The 13,275-nt window shown below is 46.8% G+C and overlaps 1 protein-coding gene across 9 annotated transcripts in view; it reads left to right on the top strand.

Annotated features, from left to right (window-relative positions):
* exd3 (exonuclease 3'-5' domain containing 3) overlaps positions 1–13,275 on the top strand; it is a 637,814-nt gene that overhangs the window by 223,404 nt on the left and 401,135 nt on the right. For all 9 annotated transcript variants that reach the window (XM_078226739.1, XM_078226741.1, XM_078226746.1 and 6 more), the window contains 2 exons: positions 6,990–7,043; positions 9,178–9,317. In XM_078226739.1, coding sequence (XP_078082865.1) covers positions 6,990–7,043; positions 9,178–9,317 — 194 coding nt within the window. The remainder of the gene's footprint in view (positions 1–6,989; positions 7,044–9,177; positions 9,318–13,275) is intronic.

Genomic DNA, 13,275 nt, shown 5'->3' on the forward strand with positions numbered 1-13,275 from the left:
CCCCACAGGGTTTGTGGTCAAATAAATAGAAGCAAAATACTGCGGATGCTGGAATCTGAAAAAAACCCCAAAAATACTTGAAAATCTCAGCAGGTCTGACAGCATTTGTGGAGAGAGAATAGAGGCAGCATTTTGAGTCTGAATGACCCTTCGTCCTGACTTGAAACCCTGCCTCTATTCTCTCTCCACAGGTGCTGTCAGACCTGCTGAGATTTTGCAGCATTTTCTGTAAGGGTTTGTGGTCAGTTAGCATCATGAAACGTCTGCTGTAGATGTATTGATGGAACTTCTTTTACACCAAATACGACTGCCATCCCTCTTTCTCAATCTGAGAATTCCGGCTCAGTATCCTAAAGGGTCCTGGATATGTTTGCAATGGGCCTTCCTGTTCTCTCTATCCAGTAATGTGACAGTACCTCCCCAACCCTGTCAGGAGAAGCACCACATGTCAGAACGAGTTCCTTCTTGGGATCAAAATAGGCCAATAAGTTGGATGCAAGGAGTTGTTGAACTTTATTGAAAGCCTTCACCTGTGGTGTCTCCCAAGACCTCTGTAGTGGGAGGCTACGTATAAGGAGGCCAAATTGGGATAGATTTTCTGTAATAATTTACTAATCCCAGAAAGATGTTTCATGGAGTTGGTGCTTTCTTAATGACCTTTACTTTGTGTTCTCGATTTCTGAAAGATGTCTTCTAAGTTTGCCTATCCTTACTGATTGTGGTCTGTGAGTTAGGAAGTTCAGGATCCAGTCGCAGAGGGAGGTGCCGAAGCACAGACCACAGAGTTTAGAGATGAGTTTTGTGGGAATAATAGTGTTGAAGGCTGAGCTGCAGTCAGTAAATAGGAGTCTGACATAGGTGTCCTTGTTATCTAGGTGTTCCAGGGGTGTGTGCAGGGCCAGGGAAATGGCATCTACTGTGGACCTGTTGCAGCGTTAGGCAAACTGTGATGGATCCAGTTAGTCCGGGAGGCTGGAATTGATTTGTGCTATGACTAACCTTTCGAAGCACTTCATAATTATGGATGTCAGAGCCACTGGCCGATAGTCATTAAGGCACGCTGCTTGGTTTTTCTTAGGTACCTGGGTGATGGTCATCTTCTTGAAGCAAATAGGGACCTCAGATTGTTGCAAAGAGAGGTTGAAGATGTCTGTGAATACCTCCGCCAGCTGATCCGCGCAGGATCTAAGTGCACGTCCGGGTACCCCATCCGGACCAGTTGCTTTCCATGGGTTGACCTTCAAGAAAGCTGCTCTGACATTTGCAATGGTGATCCCAGATACAGGTTCATCCAGGTGCTCTTGTTCCAAAGTACCCATGACCAGGATGTCATTCAAGCACACCGCCACTTTGGCTAACCCTTGGAATATGTTTTCCATGATCCGGCGGAAGATGGCACTTCTGACGAGACTCCAAAGGGCAGGCCCTTGTGCGCGTTGATTGTAACATACTTTCAGGAAGGCTCATCTAATTCAAGTTGAAGATAGGCGTGGCTCATATCATAGAAACTAGAAGCAGGAGTAGGCCATTCGGCCTTTCGAGCCTAATCGGCCACTTTCTTTGATCATAGCTGATCATCAAATTCAATATCCTGATCCCCCCTTTCACCAGATTCCTTGATCCCTTTAGCCTCAAGAGCTATACCTAATTTCTTGAAATCAGACAATGTTTTGGCCTCAGCTATTTTCTGTGGTAGTGAATTTCACACATTCACCACTCGCTGGGTGAAGAAATTTCTCCTCACCTTGGTACTAAAAGGTTTACCTCTTATCCTCAAACTATGTCCCTTAGTTCTGAACTTTCCCATCATTGGGAACATGTCTGGCACCTGCTAACCTGGAGTACAGGTCTTTCTAGATTTTCCAGGTGTCTGAGTTCAGTCTCCATCTTTTCCAGTAGGGAGTATGGAACCAGTCTCGCTCTGAAATACTTAGCATTGGGGTCAATGTAGATCTTGGCTTTGGCTCCTCCAAGCCCTTCCTCGAAAACTCCAGGACATCTGCTCAGAACTGCATGCAGCCTGAAGATCTCCAACCAGTTCAGCCTGATCCATGGTTAGCAAGCTTGCAGATGATTCCAAGACTGGTGGCATAATGGACAAGTTATCTCTGATTGCAACGGGATCTTGATCAAAGGGGCCAGTGGGTTGATGAATGGCAGATGGAGTTTAATTTAGATAAATGCAAGGTGATGCATTTTGGTAGATTGAACCAGGGCAGGACTTACTCAGTTAATGGTAGGGTGTTGGGAAGAGTTACAGAGCAAAGAGATCTAGGGGTACATGTTCATAGCTCCTTGAAAGTGGAGTCACAGGTGGACAGAGTCCTGAAGAAGGTATTCAGCATGCTTGGTTTCATTGGTCAGAACATTGAATACAGGAGTTGGGACGTCTTGTTGAAGTTGTACAAGACATTGGTAAGGCCACATTTGGAATACTGTGTACAGTTCTGGTCACCCTATTATAGAAAGGATATTATTAAACTAGAAAGAGTGCAGAAAAGATTTACTAGGATGCTACCGGGACTTTATGGTTTGAGTTATAAGGAGAGGCTGGATAAAAAAACAAAGAAAATTACAGCACAGGAACATGTCCATCGGCCCTCCAAGCCTGCACCGACCATGCTGCCCGACTCAACTAAAACCCCCTACCCTTCCGGGGAACCATATCCCTCCATTCCCATCCTATTCATGTATTTGTCAAGACGCTCCATAAAAGTCACTATTGTATCCACTTCCATTACCTCTCCCGGCAGTGAGTTCCAGGCATCCACCACCTTCTGTGTAAAAACACCTGCCTCGTACATCTCCTTTAAACCTTGCCCCTCGCACCTTAAACCTATGCCCCCTAGTAATTGATTCTTCCACCCTGGGAAAAAGCTTCTAGCTATCCATTCTGTCCATGCCTCGCATAATCTTGTAGACTTCTATTAGGTTGCCCCTCAACCTCCGTCGTTCCAGTGAGAACAAACCAAGTTTCTCCAACCTCTCCTCATAGCTAATGCCCTCCATACAAGGCAACCTCCTAATAAATCTTTTCTGTACCCTCTCCAAAGTCTCCACATCCTTCTGGTACTGTGACGACCAGAATTGAACACTATATTCCAAGTGCGCCCTAACTAAGGTTCTATAAAGCTGCAACATAACTTGACAATTTTTAAACTCAATGCCCTGGCCGATGAAGGCAAGCATACCGTATGCCTTCTTGACTATCTTCTCCACCTGCTTTGCCACTTTCAGTGACCTTTGTACCTGTACACCCAGATCCCTCTGCCTATCAATACTCTTAAGGGCTCTGCCATTTACTGCATATTTCCTATTTGTATTAGACCTTCCAAAATGCATTACCTCACATTTGTCCGGATTAAACTCCATCTGCCATCTCTCCGCCCAAGACTTCAACCGATTTATATCCTGACTGGGACTTTTTTCTCTGCAGCGTAGGAGCCTCAGCGGTGATCTTATAGAGGCCTATAAAATAATGAGGGGCATAGATCAGCTAGATAATCAATAACTTTTCCCAAAGGTAGGGGAGTCTAAAGCTAAAGGGCATAGGTTTAAGGTGAGAGGGGAGAGATACAAAAGTGTCCAGAGGGGCAATTTTTTCACACAGAGGGTGGTGAGTGTCTGAAACAAGCTGCCAGAGGGAGTAATAGAGGCGGGTACAATTTTTTCTTTTAAAAAGCATTTAGGTAGTTACATGGGTAAAATGGGTACAGAGGGATATGGGCCAAATGCGGCAATTGGGACTAGCTTCGGCGTTTAAAACAAAAGGGCGGCATGGACAAATTGGGCCAAAGGGCCCGTTTCCATGCTGTAAACCTCTATAACTTTATGATCCGCTGGAGCTGATCTCTCCCCATAAGATTTGGTCATTGCCACTGTGCAATGACGAGTGGGAGTCAGGCTGATTGTTGCCTTCAAGTCACTGAAGTTATTGTGATGCTCCTTATTTGTAGGGGGTCCACATATAGGTGGCTGGTTCAGGCATTAAATATCAGTTCAGAGGTGATCAGATGTCTGCTCCCCGATAATGGAGACTGCAGCCCCCATGTCCACCTCCATTTTCAATTGATGACCATTTAGCAGCAACTCCGCTGTTACTGGAGTGACCTTTGTTGTGATGGTGCAGTTTTGTTGCATTGTCCCTGTCTCTGGTAGTCAGTATACCTGCACGATATGGTCTAGTTCTGGCCTTTGCTTCTTCCCTGAACAGCATGCGTTTTGACTATTCGTATAACATTGCCTTGGCTGTGCCTTTTGGCAGTGCTTGCAATAGTCTCTGGTCTGGTATCTACAACCTTCTGGGGCATGTTCCCTTGTATTCTTGAGGCCATCACTGTCTTTCCTTGACTGCCTGGTGATGTGGCTTGAGCTCCAATGTTGTTTAATGGCCTCTGACATCTTACTTATACAAGCACCCTCACTGTGGACTGATCACTGTTACACAAGGTCCCTCCTGCCTGACGCCTCTAGCTCCTGAGCCCCTTCTTCTGCATTTTCCAATGATGGAGCTTTATGCTGAATGTTGGATCCCCGCAGTGCTGTCAGTAAGATTACCTTCTGTTTTACATCTATCTTAACATTATTTGCTCAGAAGAAGTTACACATATGCTCTGCATATTGGGAGCCATGATGTGGGGTAGCTGGCGTTGGACAGGGGTAAACACAGTAAGAAATCTCACAACACCAGGTTAAAGTCCAACAGGTTTATTTGGTAGCAGAAGCCACTAGCTTTCGGAGCGCTCGCTGCTCCGTCGTCCTGCTACCAAATAAAGCTGTTGGACTTTAACCTGGTGTTGTGAGATTTCTTACTGCATATTGGGTTCAGGCTTCTCCATTTGCATCATAGGGTTCAAAGTTTACAAAGAGAGGCATTTTTTTCCTTTCCGGAGGAGAGTTGCTTGTTTTTGACTACGGAGGGTGTCTGGAGAAAAAGATTTGTTTTAATGTTTGTCGCCAATGTAATAATCTTGCCAAGGTCAGTCTTCCATCACCACAACTCTTTATTTACAAAATGGAGAACAGCATCTACAGCTTACAGTGCACAGAGACCCACAGAATACCAGTCTGGGTTAAGGCAGTGGGGTTTAAGCCCCTGCCGCTCCCTTCCCATTGGGCAACCCTTAATGAATATATCGAAGATGTTCCAATCGAAACAAAAACCTTCCATAAACAAAATCCTTTAAACAAGTTGAACACAACAAAGACTAATGCTCACGTGATACTGGAAATTGAGTCCCTTGGTTGAAGTCTGCAGTCCTCTGGATTCACTCTGGATTTACTCAGAACAAGCTGAAGTCAAAACAGCTTCTCAGAACCCCAGGGAGAGACTCTCTGGTCAAGCCACCAACTGCAGAATCTTTACTGCAGGAAGATTTTTCTTTCAGACAATCAGCAGAATTTCTAAAATAACAGGGAGAGAGGGAAATCACTTTTTAGCTTGCTGTCTCTTCTAATACTAAACTGTAGCTCAGAACTGAAAATGAAAGAACTTCTGTCACCTGACCTGCCAACCAGTTTTTTTCCTCATAAAAATGCAGTGTTATAAAAAACCCCAAAGTAAAAACGAACAACTCCCATCCAAGCTACTTGAGGAGCGATAGAAAGGCATCTGGTAGCCAACCCAGCAACAATAATGACATCAGCTGAGACTGTGAACTGCAGAAATCATGATTTTTAAAAAAACCTTTCTTAAAGATACACTTAACGTCACAATTCCAAAATGCCTATTTCTGCCTCGCCTCCTGCCAGTCACAGCCTGGTGCTTCTGGGATTGTGAACTATGGATTTGATCCTCATGTCAGACCGAATGCTCATCTTTGTCCAAGTTTTGGATCATTTGGTTGTTTTACTGTAAATGGAATTAAAAATCCAATGTGGTCTACAGTGGTTGCAAAAGTTTGATCAAGGGGGAAATTTACAATGTGTTGCAGCTGAAGTGTATAAGGAGAGGGTGAGTGCAGCAGTGAATAAGACCATAAGACATAGGAGCAGAATTCGGCCATTCGGCCCATCGAGTCTGCTCCGCCATTCAATCATGGCTGATTTTTTTTCTCATCCCCATTCTCCTGCCTTTTCCCCATAACCCCTGATCCCCTTATCAATCAAGAACCTATCTATCTCTGTCTTAAAGACACTCAATGACCTGGCCTCCACAGCCTTCTGCAGCAAAGTGTTCCACAGATCCACCACTCTCTGGCTGAAGAAATTCCTCCTCATCTCCGTTTTAAAGGATCGTCCCTTTAGCCTGAGGTTGTGCCTTCTGGTTCTAGTTTTTCCTACTAGTGGAAACATTCTCTCCACGTCCACTCTATCCAGGCCCCGCAGTATCCTGTAAGTTTCAATAAGATCTCCCCTCATCCTTCTAAACTCCAACGAGTACAGACCCAGAGTCCCCAACCATTCCTCGTTTGACAAGCTCTTCATTCCAGGGATCATTCTTGTGAACCTCCTCTGGACCCTTTCCAAGGCCAACACATCCCTCCTTAGATATGGAGTCCAAAACTGCTCACAATACTCCAAATGGTGTCTGACCAGAGCCTTATACAGCCTCAGAAGTACATCCCTGCTCTTGTATTCTAGCCCTCTTGACATGAATGCTAAATAAATGAATAAGCTGCTGGTATTAATAAGTGGGCAAATCAGTCAGTTCCTCAATTTCGCAAGCTGCTGAGTTCCTCATTCCACTCTCTCAAGTTACTGGGATAGGTGCATCATAGGTTGTTGGTAGTTTATTTTCTGGTTTATTCCTCTGTGTACAAGTTAGTGTCCTGTTTCCCCAGTCCCTGTTTAAGAATTGAGCGAATGCGACTGCCTGACTGGTGCCTTTCTGGCACGTGCCCACAACCTTTACTCAGACATCCACATTGTCACAATAAGGAGAAAGACTGGGCATCACCACTTGTAACAAAGTACATTCCAATACTAACTGACTGTTGGTAACTGATCAATGGCATTGTTTTAAGATCCTGAATGTGTTTGTTCCACAGGCTGTGTTACTGAGTATAAAGTTGAAGCTGCAGCCACAGCTGGATGTGGAGGAGGTAAGCAAACTGCTGCATTTGTGTTAGGAAATGTAAGAGTTTGGGAGGGGAGAGCAAAAAAAGCCCAGTATCTGTCAATTGTTCCCAATGAATCTCCAGGCTTAGAGTAATGGAAAGTTTAGCTTAACTAAATTCCAAATATATTAATAATCCAAATCTTATCTTTACTTGCTCTTGGGGTTAGGGCTTTAGGATGAATGAACTAGAGTGCAGTGGAGAACTTTGTGCATGGGGGGAACTTTGTTTAATGCATAGTTTATTCTTTTGTTAAAAGTTAATTGGCAGTGCTGTGACTCTCTTCATCCACGTTTCTAAACAAAAATATAAAAGTTCTGGGAGGTGGTGGTGTAGTGGTATTGTCACTGGACTCATAACCCAAGGTGACGTTCTGGGGACCTGGGTTTGAATTCAGATAGTGAAATTTGAATTCAGTAAAAGTCTGGAAATAAACCATGAAACATTGTCAATTGTCATAAAAACACATCCAATTCATTAATGTCCTTTCGGGAAGGAAATCTTCTGTCCTTACCTGGTCTGACCTACGTGTGACTCCAGATCCACAGCAATGTGGTTGACTCTTAACTGCCCTCGGGCAACTAGAGATGGGCACTAAATGTTGACCCAGCCAGACACCCACATCCCATGAAGAATAAAAAAGGTCTTGTGAGCCAGTGTCCCAATCTGGAACCTGTCTCGCAGTAGCATCAGCTGGGACCATAACAACTACAAATCCTGGTAACCTCGGAGGTTGAATCAGATTGTTAACAATAGGGATGTCATACTTGACCTTGAGAAAAACTTCCTACCATATATCTACACCATCACTGAGAAAATCTAAACCACTGTCATAACATTGTTTGATTCCTCCTCTGTGTCAGCTCATCTAATGCTGAAACTCTGATCCACATGTTACCTCCAAACTTGCCTATTTCACTCTCCTGTGTGGCCTCCTGCTTCCTCCCCTCCGTAAACTTGAGATCATCCAAAACTCTGCCCGTGTCCTTCATCGCACCAAGTCCCATTTACCCAATGTCACTGTGTTCACTAATCCACTGGTAATTTTAAAATTTCCGTCTTTGTTTTAAATTACTCCATGGCCTCACTCCTCCCTATCTCTGTATTTTCTTCCCACCCTACAAACCTCCATGTCCTCTGCATTATATTATTTCTGACCTGCTGAGCAACCCCAAATTTGATCGCTCCATGATTGGCGCCCATGCCTTCAGTTATATAGGCCCTAAGTGCTCTCCACTTAAACCTCTCCACTTCTAGATCTCTCTTTTCCTTTAAGACACAGCTTAAAATCCAATACTTTGATTCAACTTTTCGTACCTTGAGAATAGTTAGTGTTCACTTCTTTGATTGTGCCTCTTGACACAGTGTGGGACATCTCACCTTTGCAGGCAACATTAGGCCAATGTGTTACTAGTTAGTCTTTATTGGATTCCCAAGGCAATGCGACAGAACGTGTAGTATCTGCTTGTTTTCCCATTAGTAACGTGCCAAGCACATTAGCCAAGGTCACTGACCAGTGTAAGGATGGATGTGCTGCTCATGCAACGTGCCCTTGACAATGTGGGCAAGGAGCAGAGAGATGCTGGTGTTAGCTTCATTGACTTGGGTGTCAGTGCAAAGCTGGTATCCTTGAGGCATGGTCATCTCTTCATACCATATGACAATGGTTCACTTCCCTTTGTATTCCAGGTCAGTGGAGAATGTGCAAACTCCACACAGACAGTGACCCGAGCCGGGAATCGAACCCGGGACCCTGGAGCTGTGAAGCAGCAGTGCTAACCACTGTGCTACTGTGCCGCCCTAAACCAGAAGGGCCTTTCACCTCCTTACTCCCTACATTGCCTGCTGAGTGTCCTGCCCCTCTGTAAATCTCTGTAAGATACTCTCTTAGGAGCAGAGTTTAAATGTATATTGCCAGCTAAAGTTCAAATTGTGAGGTGCCTACCAGGAGGAATATGAAACTGCTGCTGTCTGTGAACTCTGGGCAGGAGAGTTATGTGGAAATAGATCAAGACAAACTGTTTCTCGTCGATTGAATGCCAGGATCTGGGCTCTTTCTATTCTTCATTTGCTCTCCAATGGAAGGAACCTCCACTAACAATTCAATTCTCTTTTGCAGATGTGCATTCCATTGTTGCTTCAGGATAAAGTGAATCTGGTGGAGGCCTATGTCGCTGATTATCCGGAGTTACAGCATTGTTTGCTGCAACTGCTGGATTCATGGTGCCATCCAGTGATGAACACTGCCAACATCCAAAGGTATGGTCAGCTCAAGGCACGTCGCTGAGAGATGCTTAATAACTCCTCTGCTTGACCAAGGTAAACACAATGCCTGCTGTGGTACCAGCACTAATTCATGCAGACTTAACTGCTAGTCTGTGCTGTGCCATCTGATCTCAGAATTGGTGACACATGGAAGTCATGGTTGAGTTTATTGTCCCTGGGCTAGGGATGGAAAAGTCAGCCATGGCCTTTAGTCATTACTAGTGTCTAGCGACCTCTGCTGCAGACTGCACATATATGGATGTCAGGAATTGACAGTGACAATTCCAGCAGTTTTGCACACTCGCTGCGTAAAATCACACTTGTAAATAACCAATGAGTCAAGGTGCCGGTGAGTTCCAGTTGGCCTGAAAACCTATTCTAAAAATAAAAATTCCTGTGTAAATACCATTAGAAAGAAAGAAACCCTACAGCGCAGAATGAAGCCACTCAGCCCATTGAGTCTGCACCGATAACAATCCCACCTCGGCCCTATCCCTGTAACCCCACATATTTACCCTGCTAATCCCTCTAACCTACGCATCCTGGGACACTAATGGGTAATTTAGCATGGCCAATCAACCTAATCCACATATCTTTGGAGTGTGGGAAGAAACCAGAGCACCTGGAGGAAACCCACGCAGACACGGTGAGAATGTGCAAACTCCACACAAATAGTGACTCAAGCCGGGAATTGAACTCAGGTCCCTGGAGCTGTGAGGCAGTAATGCTTGCCAATGTGCCGTCCAAAGATGTGCGGGTTAGGTTGATTGGCCATGCTAAAAATTGCCCCTTAGTGTCCTGGGATGCGTAGATTAGAGGGATTAGCGGGTAAAATATGTAGGGATATGGGGGTAGGGCCTGGGTGGGATTGTGGTCAGTGCAGACTCGATGGGCCGAATGGCCTCTTTCTGTACTGTATGGTTTCTATGATTGTGCCTCTCAATTCCAAAGTACCCTTCTAGTGCCAACACAGCCTTGGCATCAATTGATCAATAAAATGTTCTTTGCCTTTTCATTTAGGAAGCTGAGCCAGAGAAAGATGAAATCTCAAACCGTGCTCACCAGGGAAGGGGGAAGTGTGGGTCAGGGCTGTGGTAAGGAGTCGTGTTTAACTGAAATTGACGTGGCCACCATGACTGGTGGCACAGACTCCAAATCGGCCTTGGCACTGATGCAAATGTGGGGCTTGGAAGTGGGTTCCCTTTTGTCTTGGGTTTTCCTCCCCGTTTTGAGCAAGATGTCAGCGAGAGCACGCCCTCCATCCTGGAGGCCTCAGATGAACCTGTATCTCGGGTCATCTTTGCAGATGTCAGAGTAGCTTTCTCGAAGGTCAACCCAAGAAAGTGACTGGCCCGGATGGGATACCTGGGCGAGCACTCAGATACTGCCTGGATTAGCTGGCGGGGGTATTCGCAGACATCTTCAACCTCTCTTTACAACAATCTGAGGTCCCTATCTCCTTCAAGAAGATGACCATCATCCCGGTACCAAAGAAAAGCCAAGCAGCGTGCTTTAATGACTATCGTCTGGTGGCTCTGACATCCATCATGAAGTGCTTCGAAAGGTTAGTCATGGCACGAATCAATTCCAGCCTCCAAGATTGCCTGGATCCACTACAGTTCACCTATCACCGCAACAGGTCCACAGCAGACGCCATCTCCCTGGCCCTGCACTCAACCTTGGAACACCTAGATAACAAAGACCCTACGTCAGACTCCTATTTATTGGCTACAGCTCAGCTTTCAACACCGTTATACCTATGAAACTCATCTCCAAACTCCTGGGCCTGGGCCTCGGCTCCTCCCTCTGCGACTAGATCTTGAACTTCCTAACTCACAGACCACAATCAGTAAGGATAGGCAACAACAGCTCCTCCACGATCATCCTCAACATCAGTGCCCCACAAGGCTGTGTTCTCGGCCCCCTACTATACTCCTTATACACCTATGACTGTGTGGCCAAATTCCCCTCCAACTCGATTTTCAAGTTTGCTGATGACATCAACATAGTGGGTCGGATCTCAAACAATGACGAGACAGAGTACAGGAAAGCGAGAAAGAATATGGTGAACTGGTGCGGCAACAATAATCTCTCCCTCAATGTCAACAAAATGAAGGAGATTGTCATCGACTTCAGGAAGCGTGGTGGAGAACATGCCCCTGTCTACATCAATGGGGACGAAGTAGAAATGGTGGGGAACTTCAAGTTTTTAGGTGTCCAGATCACCAACAACCTGTCCTGGTCCCCCCATGCCGACACTATAGTTAAGAAAGCCCACCAACGCCTCTACTTTCTCAGAAGACGAAGGAAATTTGACATCTGCTACGACTCTCACCAATTTTTACAGATGCATTCTTTCTGGTTGTATCACAGCTTGGTCTGGCTCCTGCTCTGCCCAAGACCGCAAGAAATGACAAAAGGTCGTGAATGAAGCCCAATCCATCACGCAAACCAGCCTCCCATCCATTGACGCTGTCGACACTTCCCGTTGCCTCGGAAAAACAGCCAGTGTAATTAAGGACCCCACGCACTGCGGACATTCTCTCTTCCACCTTCGTCTGTTGGGAAAAAGATACAATAGTCTGAGATCACGTACCAACCGACTCATGGGCGGCACGGTAGCACAGTGGTTAGCACTGCTGCTTCACAGCTCCAGGGACCTGGGTTCGATTCCCGGCTTGGGTCACTGTCTGTGTGGAGTTTGCACATTCTCCTTGTGTCTGCGTGGGTTTCCTCCGGGTGCTCCGGTTTCCTCCCACAGTCCAAAGATGTGCGGGTTAGGTTGATTGGCCATGCTAAAATTGCCCCTTAGTGTCCTGGGATGCGTAGATTAGAGGGATTAGTGGGTAAAATATGTAGGGATATGGGGGTAGGGCCTGGGTGGGATTGTGGTCGGTGCAGACTCAATGGGCCGAATGGCCTCTTTCTGCACTATGGGGTTTCTATGATTCTATTAACAGCTTCTTCCCTGCTGCCGTCAGAATTTTGAATGGACCTGTCACACTAAGTCGATCTTTCTCTACACCCTAGCTATGACTGTAACACTACATTCTGCACTCTCTCCTTTCCTTCTCTATGGACGGTATGATTTGCCCGGATAGTGCACAAGAAACAATACTTTTCACCGTCCATGTGACAATATTAAATCAAATCACTGGAATGGAGGCTGTCGGAGGGGGTGCTCGTGTGTGTGTGCACTCGTGTGTGTGTGCGCTCGTGTGTGTGTGCGCTCGTGTGTGTGTGCGCTCGTGTGTGTGTGTGCGCTCGTGTGTGTGTGCGCTCGTGTGTGTGTGCGCTCGTGTGTGTGTGCGCTCGTGTGTGTGTGCGCGCTCGTGTGTGTGTGCGCTCGTGTGTGTGTGCGCTCGTGTGTGTGTGCGCTCGTGTGTGTGCGCGTCCGTGTGTGTGCGCGCCCGTGTGTGTGCGCGCCCGTGTGTGTGCGCGCCTGTGTGTGCGCGCGCTTGTGTGTGTGTGTGCGCTCGTGTGTGTGTGTGTGTGAGCGCTCGTGTGTGTGCGCGCTCGTGTGTGTGTGTGTGCACTCGTGTGTGTGTGTGTGCGCGTGCGTGTGCTCGTGTGTGCGTGCGCTCGTGTGTGCGCGCTCGTGTGTGTGTGTGCGCTCGTGTGTGTGTGCGCGCTCGTGTGTGTGTGCGCGCTCGTGTGTGCACGCTCGTGTGTGTGCGCGCTCGTGTGTGCGCGCTCGTGCGTGTGTGCGCGCTCGTGTGTGTGCGCTCGTGTGTGTGCGCGCTCGTGTGTGTGTGCGCCCTCGTGTGTGCGCACGCTCGTGTGTGTGCGCGCGCTCGTGTGTGTGCACGCGCTCGTGTGTGTGCGCGCGCTCGTGTGTGTGTGCGTGCTCGTGTGTGTGCGTGCTCGTGTGTGTGTGCGTGCTCGTGTGTGTGCGCACTCGTGTGTGTGTGCGCGCTCGTGTGTGTGTGCGCGCTCGTGTGTGTGTGCGCGC

Source organism: Mustelus asterias, chromosome 13 (assembly GCF_964213995.1).
Source record: "Mustelus asterias chromosome 13, sMusAst1.hap1.1, whole genome shotgun sequence".
Taxonomy (NCBI): Eukaryota; Metazoa; Chordata; class Chondrichthyes; order Carcharhiniformes; family Triakidae; genus Mustelus; species Mustelus asterias.